This window comes from Lepus europaeus, chromosome 10 (assembly GCF_033115175.1).
Source record: "Lepus europaeus isolate LE1 chromosome 10, mLepTim1.pri, whole genome shotgun sequence".
Classification (NCBI taxonomy): domain Eukaryota; kingdom Metazoa; phylum Chordata; class Mammalia; order Lagomorpha; family Leporidae; genus Lepus; species Lepus europaeus.
Genome location: NC_084836.1, coordinates 40,198,207 through 40,221,461, shown reverse-complemented (window position 1 = coordinate 40,221,461; position 23,255 = coordinate 40,198,207). Strand labels below are relative to the sequence as shown.

At 37.4% G+C, this 23,255-nt stretch overlaps 1 protein-coding gene across 1 annotated transcript in view; it reads left to right on the top strand.

Annotated features, from left to right (window-relative positions):
* PTPRQ (protein tyrosine phosphatase receptor type Q) overlaps window positions 1-23,255 on the top strand; it is a 217,095-nt gene that overhangs the window by 44,235 nt on the left and 149,605 nt on the right. The window contains exons 15-17 of the mRNA XM_062202056.1: window positions 3,809-3,991; window positions 4,343-4,444; window positions 8,683-8,803. Coding sequence (XP_062058040.1) covers window positions 3,809-3,991; window positions 4,343-4,444; window positions 8,683-8,803 — 406 coding nt within the window. The remainder of the gene's footprint in view (window positions 1-3,808; window positions 3,992-4,342; window positions 4,445-8,682; window positions 8,804-23,255) is intronic.

The following is a 23,255-nucleotide window of genomic DNA, read 5'->3' as shown; positions in this document are numbered from 1 at the left end:
CTTTAGTATCATCATAAACTAAATTATTTACTGTTAGATAGGCTTACCTTATTCCAACTGATTATAATCATTATTTTATTCATAAGAGATCCAATTAATAAAAATTCATATGATTGGAAACACTCTGTATACTAATATAGAAAATCCTAAAAGTGTACCATCACTTTTTAAACCTGTGAGTCATCAAGCCTTCCCTGCTTTATCTGCATGGTGTTCTAGTGCTGGGTATGTCCCAAAGATAAATTAATAAAGTTGCAAAGGACATTATGGGGGAGGGGCAGGGGCAGGGGCAGAGTTGAATATTTATATCCTGACTACTGTAGATGGTAGATAAGCAACTTGAGAGGAACAGTTAAAATTCCAATGAGAGTTTTTTCAAAATCACAAAATTATACTGTTACAAAAATTTTCAGTAATTCCTTTGTCTTGTAATAAAAGAGTATTTCAATCCAGCCTTATTTGAGTTTATCTCTTGTTCTCAATATATTCTATGTCACATTGACCATTTTTGTTAATTCCTAAACAGATTACACACAGACACACTCACACACGCTCAAACACACACATCAAACATACACACACAGGCTGTCAAGCAGTGAAAATAATGATCCAGTTGAGGTTATAAATTTAGTGAGACTAGTCAGTATGGAGTAGTGTTTATTCTGCTATTTCACTTATATTTGTATAATTTCTCTACATTTCTAAATTTATTAGTATTAACTTTTATATCCACTGTATTTAGAATACTAAGTTTAAAGACTTTAATTCCTTTTTTAAAAGAAAAAAATCTTTTTATAGGACTCCATAATGGCAATAATGTTTATATCACAACTTCTCTTCCCAAATTGGTCTTTATTATTATTGTCTTATGCAAGTGTGTTTTTTTAAACATTATCTTAGCAACTGTGGTTTATTGTCTGAGGTAAATATTTTCTACCTAAAGTGAATTGCTTACAATTTTATCTATTGAGAGTGGGTTGATGGTATTGTCTCAGTTTTTGATTGTCTGAATGTTTTGACTTTACTTTTGTTTGTCTAGGTATAGAATTGTATTTTTTAATTGATGTTAATTGTCTGATTGTCATTCTTGTGTAGAATATCTGTCTTCCTTACAATGCTGTTAAGATCTTCTGTCCTTTGATATTCTGTATTTTCATAATGATGTTACTAAATATGATATTTTAAAATTTTCCACTTAAGAATTGTTGAGCTTCTTTGAAGTTTGATATTTTTCAACAGTTTTTATTCATCTGCATCTCTCAACTGCCCTGTTATGTTTTTCATAATTTTTCTTTGAACTATGTTCTGGATAGTTCCTTCAATACTGCCATCCTTTGCACTAAATTTCCTCTTCCTTCTATCCAATCTGCTCATTAGAAACATTAAGAGAATTTTCATTTCTGTTCCAAGAAGCCTTTCTATATCTCTTTCAGTCTTGTATGGTGATTTACATTATTTGTCATTGATTAAAGAATTTTTTGGTCACATTTTAAGAATACACATGATTTCTTGAAATAAGATATACATTTGTGTTTCATTGTTGGATTTCAACATCTGAAGTTTTTGACATCTGACTGCTTGGTCTGTGTGTGTTTGTGAAGGAGTGTATTTGTGTTATTCTGTCTTTGTTGACTTTCCCTATAATTGGTTTATATTGTTATTAATGATTGAAGCTTTCTCTGTGAGAAACTGTTTGGTTTGAACTGAAGTTGAATTCCTCCAGACAGAATTGGTATTCACTCCTTGCAGTTAGTTGCTTTGGAGCAGTGGCAACTCAGGACTTCAGTTTCACTTTAATTAATTCTGAAGCAGATTTTTCAGCACATGTGCTGGTATCATGGATTTGGGCCAGTGTACTCATGGGATAGGCTTGAAATCCCAAAGCATTGCAGTTTTGCTCTCTTTTCCATCTGTGCACTCAGAGGAATGGAAGAATACTTCTTTCCTGTGCTCTCTGCGTGCTGGGTTTATTCTCATACTCCATTCCCTGAGAATGAACGAATCACTTCACGCAAGTCTGGAAGTTACTACACAAGTGGAATTCTCTGGTACCTCAGAAGAATTCAAGGTGTCCCGAAGAATTGTCCAATGTTTTGGCCTTGGTTGAAATTTTGTCTTTCTGGTATTCCAGCTCTTCATGTGGGAGTATTGCTTGTCCATCAACTGCCCTGGGACTTTGTATTTCTCTGTCCCTCTACAGCGATGATAATAAATAAATACTACTCAGCTGTAAAAACAATACAACCAGGGCTGGCGCTGTGGCATAGAGGGTAAAGCCACTGTCTACAATATTGACATCCCATTTGGGCGCCAATTCAAGTCCTGGCTGCTCTACTTCTGACCCAGCTCTCTGCTATGGCCCGGGAAAGCAGTGGAAGATGGCCTAAGACCCTGGGCCCCTGCACCCATGTTGGAGACCCAGAGGAAGCTCCTGGCTCCTGCCTTTGGATGGGTGCAGCTCCAGCTTTTGTAGCCAATTGGAGAGTGAACCATTGGATAGAAGACCCCTCCCTCCTTCCCTCGCTCCCTCTCTCTTTCTCTCTCTGCCTCTCCTTCTCTCTCTGTATAGCTCTTTCAATAAACAAATCTTTTTTTAAAAATAAGTAAATAAAACCTGGTCTTTTTGCAACAAAATGTCTGCAAGTGGAGACCATGATGCTTAGTGAAATAAGCCAGTCCAAAAAAGACAAATACTGTATGTTTTCCCAAATGTCACATATATGAGCGAAATTGACATTTTGTGATAGCCCCTGCCTATACTTCTGAGGAACAGTGGTTTTTCTTATTACTTGTTGAATTATGGATTCAGTGGAGGGTTAAGCTTGTGATTATAATGTAAATTGAAAGTATGTCTTTGTAAAAAGTAAAAGAAAAATAAGAAAGGGAGGAGGTGGGAGTAAGGGAGGGTAGGTGGGAAGTATCATTATGTTCTTAAAACTGTGTATGTGAAATACATAAAATTTGGTCCCTTTACATACAAAAAAAGAAATGCTAAGTCACCAAGACTAACCAAGACTCTCCAAGACAAAGTTGGCTTTAGTGTGAAGCTTTTGTCTGTTTGTAGTTTTCAATTTTATTTATTTTTTTGACCACTAGTGATTTCTAGCTTTTCACTTCTGTGGTTTCTTAAAGGAAATTTGTTTTAATGCTAAATTGAGGTTTAGTTATTTTAAGAAAAATATTCATTTAGTTTAGGTTATCTTTTTCAACATTTTGCCAGGATTGAAATCTCAAATACAGTTTCTGTACTTGAGTAGACAGAGAAAACCATTTTATGAACATAGTATGCAGTACAACAAGGACATTATTAGGTACAGAAAACTAGTATTTTAAGTGGGATATCTTGTCCTTAGGAGAAGTTTTTGTGGCCAGGTTGTCACATGCAGCCTCATTTCTCTGGGGGATTCTTTGCCTTGCCTTTACCTTATTGTGCAACAAAACTAATCTGCTAACAATTTTATATTATATTACTGAAGGGAAGAATTAATTTTTAAGTTTTTCAATTCTTTTTCCTGCACCTCTATGTTCTCCTATACAAGGAAGTCTATTACAGTCTCAAGTTCTTTAATAAAACTATCATTCTATAAATGTTCCTCTGTAGAATCAAAGTATTAATTTTCCTTTGTGGTGGAATTTTATCCTATACAGCTATAAATGTTGATCTATACTCTACTCCGTTCAGCATGTTTGTGATGACTGCAGCCTAATTAAGATATGTATGTAAGTGATCTAGTGCACTGGACTGAGGACTTCGGCAGAATGGATTTTTAGAAGTTGTTCTATGCCTTTATCTTTTTGTTTTCTCTAGTACCTGATAGTGCACCAGAAAATATTACTTACAAAAATATTTCTTCTGGAGAGATTGAGCTCTCATTTCTTCCTCCAAGTAGTCCCAATGGAATCATACAAAAATATACAATTTATCTCAAGAGAAACAATGGAAATGAAGAAAGAACTATAAATGCAACCTCTTTGACCCAGAACATTAAAGGTAAAAGAACAAATCTAAACTTAAATCTTAATATGGACAATGAGGCCGTAAAATATTAGCTTAATGTTCTATTATAAATGGTTTGAGATTATTTTCAAAAGAATATGACTATTCTGATTTTTTTAAAAAAAATAAGCTAAGGACTTAGTGCAGGTATATGAAAACACTGTAGGTCAATCAATTTCCACATTATCTGATATCATTTTGAAGTTACTATTGCCAAAGAATATGTTTTCTTTAATTTTAACTTGGGAAAGTTTGTTAAGTTGAGAGCCATTTCATTGTTGGCTTCTGGCACACTCTTAAAAGATATTCTGTCAGCATCCACTGATCTATTTTCTTTGTATATAGGATTGAAGAAATATACCCAATATTTGATTGAGGTGTCTGCTAGTACCCTTAAAGGTGAAGGAGTTCGGAGTGCACCAATAAGCATACTGACAGAGGAAGATGGTAAATACAGTAGTCAATATTCATGTACTATTCATTATTATATTCATTATTCCATAATACCTTAAGGAACATGAAAATACAATAGAATCTGAGGTACAAGTTCCCATAAGCGGGGGTATTGGTCATGTACCATGTCAGTGTCAAACAGACTTCATTATCACAGTGAAAAAGAACTAGCAAAGTCAAATTTCCATTAATGAAGTCAGGTAATTGGTAATAAAATGCTCTTTTTACCACTTCTGAATTCATTAGTACTCTAACAAAGTCAGCAATATTTTTCCATGTGAAATTTTAAGGCAAAAATTTCCTTTGAATATTTGGAACAGGCTTCTTGGCCTCAGAGAGCTTGTCATTTTTTTAGAAGATGCTCAAATTAGTATATATTGTGGCAGTTTCTCAGTTTTAAACTCCTAAGAATAGAAATCTGTATTACTTTGACTAGGTTTTGTTCCTGCCAACTTTCAACACATCTCAGTATTATGATTAGCTTCATAATAAATTCAGACTATTTTCCAGGTTTCTTAAACCAGCCAATGTGCTATTCCTGAATATTAATAGTCTTCATACTGAATACTTAAACTACATTTTCCTAACCTAAATAGAATTTTATAACCAAGACCAATTTACTTTGCTACCTTACCAAATTATAGGAGTACTTATGCCATGAATATTATTTTTGAGTGATATATTTGAGTTAGGATTTGCATTTTGTATTTCATACATAATATTCTTTTAAGATTTATTTATTTGAAAGGCAGAGTTACAGAGAGGCAGATGGGCATGTCTGCTGTCCACTGGTTCACTCCCCAGATGGCCACAAAAGCCAGAGCTGCACCAATCCAAAGCTAGGAGCCAGAAGCTTCTTTTGGGTCTCCCATGTGGGTTCAGGGGTCCAAAGACTTGGGCCATCTCCTGCTTTCACAGGCCATAGTGGAGAGCTGGATCAGAAGTGGAGCAGCCGGGACTTGAACTGGCACCAGTATGGGGGTATGGGATGTCCGCACTATAGGTGGCAGCTTTACCTGCTACACACAGCACAGGCCCCAAGAGTATATTTTGAAAGAATTATTTTCTCATATTTAAAAGAAATTCCTGTCACCATGATGGGTGGATTAGATGTATCTTAACTGTGGGATATCTTTTCATAGTTTTATTTATTTGAGAGGGGAGACAGGAGATATGGGGAGAGAGAGGAGGAGGGAGAGAGGGAGGGAGGGTGAGAGGGAGAGGGAGAAATGAATGAGAACAAGTAAGAAACACTCCAACCACTGAATCACTCCCCAAATGCCTAGGATCCTGAAACTTAATTCATGCCCCTGACAAGTGTGACAGGGATCCACGTACTTGAGCCATCACTGCTAACTCCCTGGATTCAAATTAGCAGGAATCTGGAAGCAGAACATGGACTTGAACCTAGGCACTATGAAATGGGATGCACTTGTCCCAATAGCAAGTGTCTTAACCATTGTGCCAGATTCCTACTGTGATTATTGTTATTCTTTCCCTTCTCTTTCCAGTTTCCAGTCTGGTACCAAGTTTCCAAGTGTGATACATCCATGAGTTAGTCTTCCCTAGTTATTGCCTCTACTTGATTATGCTTACGTCTTCATTCAAAATTATGTGACTGATTTTTTTAATTGATAGATTCTCCTTGCTCTCTAGGTGAAAATTAATAGATTCTTTCCAATAGGTCAGTGATTAAAGGCTAGGTGTCCTTTCTATCTAACATAACATCTAAGGTAAGATGTATTATATCATTTTAGCAACACCCTTCTGGTAATAGTGCCTGTGCCTCTATTTCTAATTTAATCAAATATCCTAATGGTGAGAATTTGAGATTGTATGTGAAAGAATAAGACACATAGCAAACACACTCACATATTTTGAGCAGGTAGAGCTTTTACCACTCAGCTAAGAGTCTGACATTGTACAAATTATACATCTGAATCACATGGGCTAATCAGAATTAGAAGCTCCAGATAAATTTCCAGCTAAGATCTTGGTCAAGTTATAATCACCCAGGACACGGTGAAAAACCAGACTCCCTCACAACACACAGAACAAATTGAGAATGGAGAAAAGCCTGAGAACGTTTGCTATATTGAATGTTTGGAAGTGCTTATCTTCCTGGAGTTTGCAGTTAAGTAGGAGAGACAACCAATATTTTTTATAATCTATATTATGGTTACAAGTGTTTCCAAGTTATTCTCCAGGACAAAAGAGGATCTATGCTGCCCTGGGGCATTAGGGAAAGTGTAGCTGTGACCTGAAACAATATGGGTAAAAAGGGTAGGGGAGGGGCCGGAGCTGTGGCTTGGCAGGTAAAGCCGCTGCCTGCGGAGTTCTGGCTGCTCCACTGCAGATCCAGCTCTCTGCAACGGCCAGGCCTGGGGAAGCAGTAGAAGGTGGCCCCGAGTCCTCGGGCCCCTGAACCCACGTGGAAGACCTGGAAGAAGCTCCTGGCTTCAGACCAGCATAGCTTGGGCAGTTGCGGCCATCTAGGGAGAGAACCAGGGGATGAAAACTTTCTTGTTCTCTGCCTCTCTGTAACTCTGCCTTTCAAATAAGTAAAGAAATCTTTCAAAAAAATAGTGGGAGAGAGGGAAGAAAGACAGTGCTAGGAAGAGGTCATAAAGAGCTTCATGCAGCCCTTCTCACCCATACTCGGATACTCTGGCACAATGAATTGAATGGCTTGGGAAGTTGTAATTTTCCCAATTTCATTTTTAAGGATTCAAATATCAAAGTGATTAGAATAGTCTGCTGCGGTGGATAGGCAATGTTTATTTTAGTTGGGCATAAAGCATATTGTAGAATAGAAATGCTTAGCTGCAACATACTAGTTTTCAAATCAGCGCTAATTTTGATTGAGGTTTTTCTCTCGATAATAAGCCAAAGTTAGATTTTTACAAAGATGCTAAGAAAAAAATTTATAGGCTTTTGCTTTGAAAAATGAGAGAATTCTCAGAAGTAATTCATCTCTTGGGGAACAGGCATAGCTAAGTGATGAATGAATTCTTGGGGTGATCAATATTCAGTAGCACTTTTATTGTAGTGCCAGTGAAAATAACAAAATGAAAATACCAAATACAGCTGTCACCATTATTCCTTAGAACTCATCTCGTAAATCTTTCTCTGCTTAATAAACTCTTTGGGAAAATTGTTACTAAAGTAATAAAAATACAGACATACCAATATACATGCAGCAATAGCTGAGATTACACAGAGAAACAAAAGGAAATAGAAACAATGCAGGTAACATTTCCAGCCAATTATTGGAAACAGTGAGCTGTGGATAAACCATAAATAAATAAATGAACATTGCTTAAAGATTTGGACAAATAATCAGGTTATCTGTTAACTTCCTGTCAGTTCACTTTTTGTGTATACCTTTAACAATGAACAAAATTCTACTAAGTTATACTTTTTATATGACAAAGTCATATTCTGGTATTTTAAGGCATTACTGCTACATTCTCACAGTAGCTGAGAAATGCCATTCTAAGTATTTTTGTCTAAATTAAAATATAAACATGGCTGATGGTTTGCAGTATTTTTTTCACTGCTTATTCAATGCAGAATTACTGAAGTACTAGTATTCTCTCACACTGCTACACAGAATTACAAGTAGATCCTAAATTACTGTCTCGTTTATGTGCTACATTGGTGATTCCTTTGTAAACCATTCGGTTTTGAAGACTCAGTGAACAGATTTTTATATTACTTTACAATTTAATGGGACAGCTGAAATTGAGGAATGTAGTTTTCATTTGTGAGGTCCTTCGTTTTCACTGCTCTCCTGATATTATGCTGATCGCCTTCCCACTTTTTGAATGTCTCATTTTTTTCTAATACTTTTCTTATCTGGGAAATTATTTTACTGTACCTTATATTTATTCACCCCATGACGTTTTTGTTTTTATTAGAGTAAGATAATTTACTGAGATGATCTTGAACAGTAGGTGAGTCACTGTGACATACCCCTTGTTCTATTTTCTCATGAAATATTTTTTTCCATTGAATCACAGAAACAGATGTTCTCACACCACCATGCAAAATCTTCCTTTATCATCTCATTTTGAAAATAAACAAGTAGACTCTCTGCCTGTGGAGAAGAGCACTGACCAAACATGATACACTTACCAGAAGTTTTATAGTACCACAGTCACATATGTACTTCTTAACGTTTTCTTGTGTATATTTAATAAAATGCATAATTCTATACCCTAACTTTTCAGCTCCTGATTCTCCCCCACAAGACTTCTCTGTGAAACAGTTGTCTGGTGTCACGGTGAAGTTGTCATGGCAACCACCCCTGGAGCCAAATGGAATTATCCTCTATTACACAGTTTATGTCTGGTAAGAGTATTTTTTTTGGAAGTAGTTCTGAGAACAAATATTAATCTGTAACATAATAAGAATGTAGTTTTTTTTTTAATTTCAGAATGTAGTGCTACATTAGAAACCTCATTATTAAAAACCTAGTTACTATGCTTTTATTAAAAATAATTTTCCCCTATATCTTACAGTGGTACAAGTACAGTCAAATCATAGAATTTTTGTGATTAGAGTAAAGCAATTATGTGCTTGTAAAATTATACTAAATTTATGCTCTTAAAATTGTAATTGATCAACTTACATGATTACAAGCATATAATTTTAAAGTCTGCCGAAGTTTAACATAGATATTTTATGATGCTGTCATCTTAAATTTTCTTGAGCAATATAGATTGAACGAACTTCTAACTAAAAGAGATATTTCCTCAGAAATCTTTTAAGGTCAATTTTCCACTTAAAGTTAATCAGTATATGTATTTATTTTTTTTCTAATCACCTTTATCTGATTACCTGTTTGTCCTTTAATTGTCTGACAAATTTGAAATCCTGTAAATGTTTCTCATGTTGGTTAACAACATGGCTATACTGCTTCATGAAAAGTTAATAGATGAAAATATTTACTTGGATTCAATACAAGTCCTTAATACAGTACAATAGGACATACCAGTTAGATAACACATTTCCTAGTGGCTTTTAGACATTTCAACATAGAAAGTACAATGAACACAAAACTTTGATAAAGTAGACATTTCTATACTGTTGTATATCTCCATTTGAAAGGCCAGCATTGAATGATAAGTGGTAATATTTTAAAGACTACTTATCTTTCCTAAATTAATATTTTTCTTTCCCTTCAATCCCTCCTTGAACTTTTTGCCTGCCACTCTTGAGGACTATACTTTCTTGTATTCTTCATTGCTTGTTTCTAGTCATTTTGCCCAGTCACCAAAGCATTAGGAAGTCAGGAGAGATGTTAATGAACAGGAAGCAGTGGAAGAAAGTAACTGTTCCCCTCCATTATCCTACTCATTCATTCATTCACACACCCACTCATTCATTTATTCAAAGATATTGATAGAGTACCTCTATGTCTGTGAAGAAGGTACACATGAGACCCTGCCTTAAAGGAACTTACATTCTTTAGAGACAACTAGTTGTATATCCAGGAACAAACAGGTGAAGACAAAGAGGGTTACTTTTGATGGGATGCTCCAGGAAGTTCTTGAAAAAAGTGGCACTGGGCTCTGAGCTAGCGCAAGACATAGAGGAGTGTCTTGTGTAACGATGTGCAGGGAGGAATTTTCCAGAAGGAAATGGCCACTGCATTGAATCTGGGGAGAAACATGGCTTGTCTTTTTGGTGACCAGAGAGGTGAATGCTGCTGGGGAGTGAAGGAGAGGAAGGTGAAATTGGGGCTAGGAGGCAGACAAAGTTAGGAGGCAGGTCATAGTAAAAATTTGGTTTTCCTTTTAACTATAATGGAAGTTCTTGGAGAATTTCAAGCACTTTGAATTCTTAACAGAGAATAAATTGCAGGGGGCAGAAATGTCAGCAGGGACACTAGGTAAAAGTGTATCCCATAGTCTGGGCAAGAAATGATCCTGGCAATGAAGGAGAGGGGTGAGCAATTCGAGCAGCTACACGCGGGAAGAAGAGTTGACTGGATTTGATGATGCATTCGCTGTGGGGATAAGAAAAAGAGATGAATCCCGATGACTTCTTGATTTTTGAATCAAGGGTGATGACTCCAAGATTTTTGATACATTCATTAAGTTAGAAAAAATGTAAGTGAAGCAGCCTAAAGTGAGGATCTCTAACCTGTTATTCATTTTCATAAGGTGCTTCAGGCTGGGATTTCCAGCTCCACATTGGGAGAACAATCTTGCTCCTCTATACAGTGATCATGCTTCCTTTCCTAGAACCATGGTACTTTCAGCATCATTTGTAGCCTTGAAAGAAATGCACATATTTAGGTAGCATTTAAGGGATGCCATCTACCTGATTCTTGCATTTCTGACCATGAGCTGTCATGGTCAGTAGGAGCCTACTCTGGAAACTTAGCTGTAATTCTAGCTGTCTGTTTTTAATTCTGATATGCACAAAGGTTGCAGAACTTTTTGACAGAAAGTAATGCATTTATCTACATTATACTGCAAAGATGATAGCACAGCTGGAATTTTATGTGCAATAATGCAGATGTTGCATAAAACATGTTTTCTGTAACTGGTTCTTTGTACTTTTTTTTGCAATGATAGTGGAGGTTGTGAAGGCACTTTTTTTAGACAATTTATTCTTTTATTCCTTCTGGTGTTGGTCTGGTCTTTTTAGGTAAACATTGAATAAACTCACATCTTATACCTCTAATTGTTCTATGTCTTTCACCTTTTCAGAGGTATTCCTTCTTCATGTTTCTTCCCAAGGTAAATTGCAAATGCAGAGGACTCCCAGTGAAAGTAGAGTGACATTTAGACTGGAGAGTTTCTATTCATCTGGCTTCTTTGGGGAATTATTTTGGTACCAACTTGGAGTTACAACTCTCTGTTGTATGGTTCTTGTTTTGTGTTTTATCCTTTATCTAGCTTCAAGGTTTATTCCAGTCTCCTGAATCTCTGGACTTGTCTGTCTTGAGTCTCATGTAGCTAGATAATTTAAATTACTCTCTCTGCCCCAATCCACAATGTGTAGGATTTGGGAAGTTTATTTCTGTAAAATTTTCTAGCTCTTGATGGTCTGCTAGAGGAGATGACAGATTTTGGATGCTGAACAGAACTTTTCTAAAGGAGTTTTCATTTCTCTCTCCATCCTAGAAGGATCGAAGTCTCTTTACACTGGAACAAACCTTCCTTATATGGGCCTTACCCTTCTAAACCCATTTGAATGTTTTCATTACTCCACCCTCCTCTGAAGAACGTGGGACTCCCCAGTCCAACCACTTTGCCTTTCTCTCTTAATCTCACTCTTTATTAGTAGTGCAGAGTTGTTTTTTTTTTCTCTTGAGTAATGGATATTTCCTTTTTCATATACCCCTTTCCTTTTATAATGGGACTTAAGTATAAAACTCTATGATCTCAGATTGTTGTGATTGACTATTGATGTATAAATAGAATGAAAAAAAAAAAAACCTTTTCATAAAGAACAACTACCAAAACTAGCTGGAAGAACTGCCATTGAACCCTGCAAATTGGGTCCACTTGCCTGACGTCCAGAAAGCCAATCACTGACACTGGGGTGGTTGAGAAATGAGGTGTTTATTGCAGAGCACAGAGGAAGGAGCCAACCTGCTATTGCTTTATCCCCAGGCTGCCTGAGGGTTGTGGATGAGGCCATTATAAATTGCAGTTGGGACTGAGAGAAGGGTATGGAGCTTGTGTCCAAGTTCCTGGTTGGTTGGCAGTGCTCATGGACCTCCTCCTATTAGCAATATTGTGTGTCCATTGGGGGAAATTTAATGATAGCAAAATGGGCTACAATCAGCCTGGGGGCTGGGTGCAGGTGGTAGGTAGCTTTTGCTTGGGGCCTGAGGTTCCTGGAAAGGATTCATTTCTGTGAGTTAATTCTGGTAAGCGGTTGATTTGATATAAAGGAGGGGAGGCAAGCATACTTTAAGCTATGGAAGGGAAGCTTGGAGATTGGGACCTGACAGTATCTAACTTGTGCATTGAAGGCATTGTATAGGGATTCAGTTTCAGTCTCAAAAAGAAATTGGCTTTGTTTTGCACACAGGCAGTGAGTATCTGCTTTAAGACTTGCTTTGTTTATTGCTGTAGTTAGAACATAAACGCTTTTTGTTCAGATTCATTTGTTTGAAAGGCAGAGTTACAGGGGTTGGGGAGGGAGTTAGGGAGAGAGGAAGGAACAGAGAGAGACAGACAGACATTGAAATCTTTCCCTCTGCCGGTTCACTCCCTAAATGACCACGACAGCCAGGGCTGTTCCAGGCTGAAGCCAGGAGCCTGGAACTCCATCTAGATCTCCCACATTGGGTGGCAGGGGCCCAAGCACCTGGGCCATCTTCCACTGCCTTTCCAGGTACATTAGCAGGGAGCAGATCCGAAGCCGAGCAGCCAGGACTTGAACCCGTGTGGGATGCCAATGTTTCAAGAGGCAGCTTAACCAACTGTGTCACAACACCAGCTCCAGAACATAAACTCTTTCAGTGATTAACTGAAATGTGATTACTATTTGTTGAATGGATGAGTGAAAAGCATATTATAAGAGCTAAAATCTAGGGACCATCACTGTGGCGCAGCAGGTTAAAGCCCCAGTCTGCAGTGCCAGCATCCCATGTGGGTGCTGGTTCGAGTCCTGGCTGCTTCACTTCTCACCCAGCTCTGTGCTATGGCCTGGGAAAGCAGTGGAAGATGGCCTAAGTCCTTGGGCCACTGCATCTGCATGGAAGATCCAGAGGAGGCTCCTGGCTTCAGATCAGCTCAGCTCTGGCCATTGCAGCCATTGGGGAGAAAACCACCAGATGGAAGACCTCTCTTTGTCTCTCTGCCTCTGCATCTCTATAACTCTGCCTTTCAAATAAATAATTAAGTCTGAAAAAAAAAAAAAACAAGAAATCACAAAAACAAGCAAAAAAAGAGCTAAAAGCTTACTACTGACTTTTTTTCTTTTGCCTTTCTATCTTAAGAATAGTGATGCTTTTTCAGATAGTGGATGCTTTGTATAATAGGATAAAATCAAATAAATAAAGAAAAAAGGAAAAACTCTTTAGCATGTCTGAGAGTATAGTGTATAATATATGAAGTGTATATAAATTATAGTGAGGTAAATCATGGATATTTTCAATTTCTTTCATCTTGTTACTAGGGTACTTTTTGGAAGCTCTAGCTACTGTAGCCAAAGGGAGTGTTGAAATTCTTGTATTAGTCACTACGAATGGGTTTTTGGAACTTTTTCCATAGTCTTTGTGATTGGAAAACTATGAGGCAGGTATCACAAGTTCATGTGAGTTTTGAGCAGTGAAATGTGAAACGGAATCTTAGCTCACATATGTGGGTCACTCAATTATCTGTGTGATTCGCTTATAATAATAAATGGCAGCTGTCATTAGAAGAATTTCAGTTTCAGGGGTTCCTATTTCTCTAATAATTTTGCTTCTGTTATTTTGCTTGTTCTAGTAATTGCCAAATTTATATAACAACATCCTTTTGGATATTTTCTCTTTTCAGTGGTTCTTCAAAATGCAGTATGCCTTTTATACTTGTTATATTGAGTGACCTCTCTCTTTGTCTGAATATTTCCTTACAGAATAGCTCATAAGGGATAATGTGTAATTATTTTTATATCCTTTACTATGTTAGTCACACTTAGTTGGTAGATGGCAAGCTCAAAAGTCAGCATTTTTAAAAGTAATTTTGCCTTCTGGAGTTTGCATTGTGAAATAAATTTTATCAGCTATAAAGATAGACAAGTATCAATTTTCTCTTGGTTATATTGATACATTATACTTTCAAATGATACACAGTCCTTGTATTGCTAGAGCAAACCCCATTAAATAACTTGATTGTTTATTAGGGCACTGTAAATGTATTCTTTCAATACACTATGAACTGAGGCATGGTGTTCTAGTACACTAAAACCTCATTTATTTACTATACTCTTGGATGAAACTGGGATTAGTTTTGTAATTTTTTTCTTCTATATGTGTCAGAAAAGTTTCTAAAACTTTCAAATGAATGCCTTATTAGGGTGTAGTTCGAAGACTGTGGAATGAAAGTAAGGCTGAAAACTCCTTGTTCATATATGAATCTTGGCTTTAAAATATTTTCCAGGTTTTTAAGTAATGATTATCAGAAGTAATTCTAGATGAGTCACACTAACAAATATTTATTACCTTCCATGGGGAGACACAAAATACATTTATCACCTTCAAGTGATTATAGACTTATTGGAGATACAAATGTACCCATGTAAAATAATTTTAAAAAGTATTTGCTGAGCAATATATTAGGAAGTCAAAACATTTCTCCCACATACCTGTGTGTCATAAGTCAAATAATTTCCCTGGTAACATAAAACTTAATTTGTAAATGACCTTCTGTATGTGAAAAAAATTATACCTCGATCTTTTTCTTTTTGAGAGTTTTCTAACAAATTTGCTCCCAATTAGACATGACCAATGGCTAGTGCATCAGTAATCTGAGTGGGAAGGGGACCATCTCAGGTTTCCTGAATTTTCCTCCCATTTGGTATGAAGGTGGTAACGATAGATGGCGTGAGACAGCATCTCAATAGAGGCAATACATTGGAGATCACATGACTGTCAGGAGGATGCCGAGTAGCATTTAGAGAGATGGAGTGTTGGGGCTGGGCTGGAAGAACAATATATGGACAGTTGGGAATAGTTGAGGACAAGGGTGGTTTTTGGAGTTGAATATGTGGTTTTAAGTGAGATGATCAGAGTTCTATCTCAGCTCCATCCTGTTGTCATTTTTATGAATCACTTGAAGCTTGTGCACAAACAGGCTGCCTATGGGTCACACATGCTTGCCTGAATCTAAATTCTGGATTGATTGTCATCATTCAAAATTGAGCAGTGACTACAGAAACTTTAGCTTCCTTTCTTACACAAATCTGACAATCTTCAGCATATTCTCGTGTCAAAAATCATCTGGAGTTTTAAATAGTGGCCGTCTCTTAGATGGAGCACTTGCTTTGGGGTCTACCACAGTTCCTACCACACCCTGTTTTAAACACAAACTAAAAAAAGAAAATGTATAGGGGTGGCTGTTTGACGAAGCAGTTAAGACACCACCTGTGAAGGCTGCATCCTGTATTGGAGTGCCTGGGTTTAAGTCCCAGCTCTGTTTCATTGGAGCTTTCACCTAACACACATCCTAGGAGGTGATGGGTCCCACCAATTTATTTTTATTTCTTTGAAAGAAGCACACACACACATGCACATGCACACAGAGAAACACAGGCATGAGTTCTTCCACCTGCTGCTTCACTACTCAAATGCTTGCAAGAGCTAGGACTAGGTGGGGCCAAAATCAGGAGTCAAGATCTCTATCTCTGTCTCCCACATGGGTGGCAGCAACGCAACTACTTGAGCTATCACTGCTGTATTCTAGAATATGCTAATGTGAGAAGCTGGAATTAGAATTGGAGCCGGGCTTAAAACTCAGGCACTTTAATAAGGAATACAGGTGTCCCAAGTGGAATCTCAGTCAATGCGTCAAATGCCTGCCCATAAATCCAAACTGTTGATTCAGTTATTTTATCTGTCTGAATCTTGAGTTTTTAGCCTTTCACTTAGGGGTGTCTGCTCATTGCATTTATGAAATGCACAGAGCTGGGTGGGGTTGTGATTTCTTTCATTACAAGTTGGGGAACAGAATGTCTCAGAGAGATGAAGGAAAGGACTTAAGAAGACAGCATATTACCGTTTTGGACAAATACTGCTTTTATTTTCACATTTATTTTTCATAAAATTACCAGAAAGAAAATGTTGTGTTTGTATTATCCTGATTGCATAGTTGTGGAACTGAGTCTTGATGAGGTTAAAGACTTACTTAAGGTTGCAAAACTAAAGTTATCAGTCAGAATTTAAAACCACATGTACTCCCATGTCATGCTCCCAAATCAAGCTTTTCCTGATCTGCTAGAAACAAATGTTATAACTGGCCTTTGTTCCAGAAACTGTACACTGACAGGAATACAGTCTTAGTTTGATAATAGTATAGATGATAAAGACAGAATGATAGTAAGATTAAACTTATTGCTTCAACTCATATTCCATATTTCTATAAAAAAAACTGACTTGATATTGGTCTGCATTCATCATTTGACTGTATCTATTAAGAGAGAATGGTAAGTGAACTGTTTCATATGTTTAACCTATTAGATTCCTGGTCACCATGATTGATAGCATAGAGACAGAATAGAAATTGTTCAGGAAAGAGTGATAAGGGTGGTGGAAATATTCAAGATCAAGGAGCTAGTGAAAGAATGGAAGTACATCAAGATTAATGTCTTAGTTCATGTATCAATGTAAATTGATACTTTGTAAATTGATAAATTGAATCAATGTAAATTGATTTAAGCAAAAAATAGAAATTTATTTGCAAAGGTAGCTGAAACGTCCAGGGATATACTAGCTGGACCTGGGAGTTCAAATACTTCTGTTAGGTGTGGATAACACCAAGCTTGGTCAGAGGGTAGATGACTCTTGAGTCTTGAGTATGACTCTCAAGTCTTGAGTATGAAGACAACAGTGAAAGTGGGAGAAAATGAAAATGCAGAGGTGGGTGGGCCAGAGATGAGGAGTTTTGAGACAAGATTAAAGAGTCTGGATTTTTTTATAAGTATGGAAAACCCTTGCAGGGTTCCTTCAGGGGTGTGATCTTTGGATGCATGATTTAAATAAAAATTTGAAATAACATGTGATACTGATGAGAGTCTTAGTTTGTCTCTCTCCTGGGGCACCCTCTTTCTCTCTTGCTTTGTGTCTCCTTTTCTGCACTGTATTACTTCTATTTATTTTCTTTTTGTGATCCTGGTGCTAAGAAGTTGTTTGTAACTGAACTAACTTAATTACTTCCTAAATACGGAATGTGGGGGCTGGTGTTTGGTACAGTGGTTGAGATGCAGTGTGAGACGTCTGCATTCCATATCAGAGTGCCTCAGTTTAAATCCTGGTTCTGCTTCTGATTTTAACTTCCTGATAGTGTGTGCACTGGGAGGCCTCAGTTGATATCTCAAACACTTGGTTACCTGCCACCACAAGGGAGATTTGGATGCAGTTCTGAGCTCCTGACTGTAGCCTGGATGTTGTGGTTTTTTGGGAGTGAACCAGCAGATGGAATCCATCAGTCTCTCTCTCTCTCTCTCTCTCTGCTCTCTCTCTCTCCCCTCTCTGTCTGCTTTTCAAATACTTAAATCAAATACATAACATCTTATAGATGTGTAATGTAGATACTACAAAAATGTTGTGAGTATACTACCAGTATTTTTTTAACTTTTATTTAATGAATATAAATTTCCAAAGTACAGCTTATGGATTACAATGCCTTTCCCCCACCCCAAACTTCCCTCCCACCAGCAACCCTCCCCTTTCCCGCCCCCTCTCCCCTTCCATTCACATCAAGATTCATTTTCAATTCTCTTTATATACAGAAGATCAGTTTAATATATATTAAGTAAAGATTTCAACAGTTTGCCCCCACATAGTAACACAAAGTGAAAAATACTGTTTGAGTACTAGTTATAGCATTAAATCACAATGTACAGCACATTAAGGACAGAGATCCTACATGATATTTTTAAAAAATTGATTAATTTTGTATGCAATTTCCAATTTAACCCCAAGTTTTTTTTTTCATTTTCAATTATCTTTATATACAGAAGATCGATTCCATATATACTAAGTAAGGATTTCATCAGTTTGCACCCACACAGAAACAAAGTGTAAAAATACTGTTTCAGTACTAGTTATAGCATCACTTCACATTGGACAACACATTAAGGACAGATCCCACATGAGACGAAAGTACACAGTGACTCCTGTTGTTGATTTAACAATTTGACACTCTTGTTTATGGCATCAGTAATCTCCCTAGGCTCTAGTCATGAGTTGCCGAGGCTATGGAAGCCTTTAGGGTTCTCCGACTTCGATCTTATTCTGACAGGGTCATAGTCAAAGTTGAAGTTCTCTCCTCCCTTCAGAGAAAGGTACCTCCTTCTTTGATGGCCCCATCAAAGTATACTACTAGTATTACTATAACACAGTCCTGACCTCTTTCATATGAATCATGTTTTTTTTTTTTTTAAGATGTATTTATTTATTGGAAAGGCAGAGTTTACAGAATGAGGGAGAGGCAGGCAGAGAGAGAGAGAGAGAGAGAGAGAGAGAGAGAGAGAGATTCTGTATGCTGGTTGTTCACCCAATGGCTGCAATGGCCAGAGCTGGACCAGTCCAAAGCAAGGAGCCAGGAGCTTCTTTCGGGTTTCCCATGTGGGTGGCAGGAGCCCAGGTACTTGGGCCATCTTCCACTGCTTTCCCAGGCATTTTAGGGAGTTGAATCAGAAGTGGAGCATCTGGGACTTAAATCAGCATCGCCCCCAAAGGGGATGCCAGTGTTGCAGGCTGCAGCTTTACTTGCTTGATTACGATGCCAGCCCCAACTCCATGGTATTTGCATCTTCTTGCTTATTAAGAGCCTTCTGAGTAGATGAAAAGCTCTAAAAGAAAGTATGTCTCATTACTAGTCAATTACTTGCTCTCTGGCAATAAATATTCAACACAGGTTTTCTGAAGTTTTTATTTATTTAAAAGTTTTTAAAAATTGAGAAGCAGAGAGCAAGAGTGATGTGGGGAGAGAGCAAGCACCTCTCTGCTGAGTCTCCCCACTGCAAACACCTGAGGCAGCCTCGGTGGGGTGAGACTGAATCTGGGAACCAGGAGATCAAGCCAGGTCTCCCGCATGGGCTGTAGGAAGCCAATCGCTGAGTCCCTCACTGCTGCCTTCCAGAATGATCAGCTGCAGCAAGTGGGAGTCAGGAGCCAGAGTGGGCATCAAACCCTGGCACTCTGATGCAAGACATGGGAATCTTAGCTGCTGGTTAAATGTTCACCCCTCAACACAATTTTTCAATGATAGCATTAACAATCTGGAGAAGTAATTGCATGTTTGTATTTCCTAATGTTTTCGGTCCATTTTAATTTGCCCTCGATTTCCATAGTTCTATGCCTCCATTCTATCTGTACTTTCTCTGATATTTGGATTCCATCATGAGAATCTATGGAAAATAAGTATGACCTGTAACCCAGGAATTTGCCATCTCATGGAAGCAAGGTGCTCACATAAATAATTGATTATACAGATGAGAGCTTTGAGAGTTAAGGCTTTGGCTGGGGGAAAAGAGTTTAGAAAACTAGTCCATATTCTGGAGTTCAACAAACTTTATTAATATTCAGCTTGACATATTAGTCCATTGTCTATTGATATGTTTTTGTGTGGAGATACAGAAACAAAATTGGAAAGTGACAAGTATTATCTCTCTCTATCTCTCTCTCTCTCTCTCTCACACACACACACACACACGCACTCGCACATGCACACATACACACACACATTTAGGTAAAAGTGATTTCATGGAAAATGAAGGTGAATGCATGACCTTCTGTAGCTTCTTCCTACTTGAAGGGAATACAAATAAATTAGAATTTCCTCTGTCCTTCAACATTTATAAACAGAACTCATCACAACTTTGTGTGTGTGTGTGTGGTTGATAATTTAAAAAGTCTTAACTGACAGCTTTTTTAGTAACTAAGGAGTAGATGGTTTCAAACTATGTTCTTTGGTGAGGATCAAGAATAACAATATTCTAAATTTCAAGTTAATATAAGATCCATGTGTTAATTTTTTTTTTAAAAGCAAGAGGCTAAGGTTGATAGCAAGCGTTTAAATATGAATCCTAGCTAAGACTCTAAGAAATGGAGAGTGATGGGTACTTCATTTTTAAAAGTCTTGAAATGAAAAATCAATGTGTCAATCAAATACTTCAAATTGAAGAGGGAATGAGAGAAAATGGCTTTAAAGAAGTTGAAAGGGCACTGATTCACCTGCAAAATATTAAATTGAGAGAGGAAACTTCTTGGTTCTTGATCAAATGTGTAAAAAGATACTTTCAGTCATAAGATCAAATTTATGATTATACTCATGGAACCTATAACTTTTAATTTCCCAGTAGAAAAATATTTTGGAATACATATTATGTAAATACTGTCAGGAAATTTTGAATCTTCTGTTTATTTCAATAACATTTAATTTAGGCCAAAGTTATTGAATTCATTAATATACTACATTGTTTTTTGCTAACACTGCCTCTGCTCTGAATAAAATTTCCAATATTTAATGCATGATACTTTAAAGTATGAAATATTATGCTTTTTCCCCCTTTTACATGGGTGGATAAATCCCCGATAAGGAAGAAAAATTCCCTTCACCAAATTAGAAGAACATGGGGTATTTTGAACAATTTTATGAGAATAAAACCTCATTGAAATAACATTTCTATTAAGATGTAGCTTTTAAATTGTATAAATGGGAATAGGAAATCTGAATAGCCCAATAGGTTTGAATGAAAGAAATGATCAGTTAATAACCATGTTAATCTAATAGCTCATTTTCTAAAGTCTTTTACTCATATTTCTAAGCCCTAATAGGGTGACAACATTTAACTACATTGCTGAAAATCCCTAGAAGCCAGAGCCTGTGTCTTTTTCACCATTATTGTCTCACCAGGCAGTGAATGATACTTTTTAGACTCTCAAATGTTTGTTGAAGCAATGAGAGAAGGAGTGTAGTATGTCCTGAAAAGTTTTGTTTTTCCCAACTGTCTTGAGTTTGGAGCATACCAAGGCAATCACTGGACTTGCTTGTGACACGTTTCCTCTCCTGTTGTTCTTAGAAGTGATTCCAAATCTTCTTTTCTGTCCTCAAGCTCTTTGATAAATTTCACTCCCTTCATTCACAGCAGATAAGCTCAACTTGTATTTTAAACTGAAGTTTGAAGTGGCTGTCTCCACATTGATTTCCTCAGCTTCCCGCACCCAGAACCTGACATCCGTAATCTCTGCCGCCTCCATTCTCATGGAGTGAGAGCTTTCCCCTCCTTCTCACATACAGTTCCCCCTCTAGTTTTCTGGATCTCAGTTCCTTGTGTCTGCTCCCAAACATGGTTTATCAATGCTTCCTCAGCTCCAACTTCATTGTCTTTAGTGACATTTTATTCTGATCTTAAAAATGTGTTTTCTGCTACAGGGTAGCAAGCAAGGAAACCAAGCCAAATCGATCGGCCAACCAAGTAACGTTGATACGAATGATAACAACAATAAATGGCCATACTATTTTAAAAATATACTTATTTATTTAAATGGCATTGAGAGATAGAGGAAGAGTGAGCAGGTGTTCTTTCATGTGTTGGTTCACTCCCCAAATGCCAGCAAGAGTTGGGACTAAGCCAGGCCAAAGCTAGAAGCCCAGAACTCCATCTGGTTCTCCCACATGGATTGGAGGGATCCAAGCACATCAGTCATTACCCAATACCTGCTGCCTCCCAGAGTATGCATTGGCAAGAAGCTGGATAAGTAGCTATGGGGGAACTCAAACTCAAATTCACTGGTTTGGGATGTAGGAGTCACTGAGCCAGATGCCCATATCATGAATACCCTATTTTGACTCAAACTGTCCTTGAGATTCTAGCATAGCTTTAGAAATATGCAACTCTTTTTGCCTTCTCATCTGAGATTGTTAAATATGTAATTACTAACATATTGCCAAGCTATGTGAAGTAGGACTAGAGTAAGGTGCAATAGAGAAAAGCAGTTTCTTTATATAGTCAGGAAATCGGTGAACATCACTGGTTCATATGAGGAATAAAATAATTTGATAAAGAGAATATTGGTGTTCTTTACCTTTGGGATCAGTATTTAGTAAGCAAAATAATTCATCTAGAATGTTCAAAAATAGCAGGTTAATGTTTTAAAAATAGATTCATAAACGTGGGCAAGGATGGATGTATCATCAGGTTTGAGTACACGTCTGGAAAAATATCAAAAGATGAAGATTAGAATTAAAACCATGACCTTTCAAATAGCCTCAAAACTTTTCTAAAAAATAGCCCATTCACACCCATAGGGAAATGGGGAGATTTGCGTTGTCCTGCGTTTGTCCTGCTAGTCAAGATCGCTGCAGGGCCGGTTATTGCTTAGTATGGACTTGATGGACTTAGAGATGAACAAAGGAGCTCATAAAGCAAGGAGACTGCTCAAGAGTTTCCTCTGTGTGCTGAATGTTAAAATGTGGTCTCTTTGGAAAAAGAAGTAAATAATTACGTGACAACTTTATCTCATAGAAGATATTAATCCTGACCCAAGATACTTTCTTGGTGTTACCCATGTGTGGAGACAAAAACAGAATCTCAATCAAAATCATTTCAGAGTAATTCAAATTCCTTTGATTTCCCAAACTCAAAAAAGGTTTTTGCAATGTTCTATTAGGTTTAGAATTAAATATGTAAAATGAGTGCACTAAGATCTGCCTCAAATTTTTTCTGTTTGAAAATTGATAACAAAAATTTTCTATTTTATTTTTTACAAAAATTTATTTAGGAAGACTGAGTTGTAGACAGAGTGGGAGGAACAGAGAGAAAATTACCTCTACCTGCTGGTTCATTCTCCAAATGGCCACAGTGGCCAGGGCTGGGCCAGGCAGTAGCCAGGAACCTGCCACTCCATTGGAGTCTCCCAGGTGAGTGGCAGGGGCCATCTTCCACTGCCTTCCCAAGCACATTAGCAGGCAGCTAGATTGGAAGTGGAGCTGCCAGAAGTGGAACTGGTATTCCTTTGAGATGCCCACGTTGCAGATAGCAGCTTAGCCTGCTGTGCCACAACACTGGCCCCCAAAACTTAGCTATTTTAGAGATTAAGTATTGTGTAACATATTCCTTACATCACCAC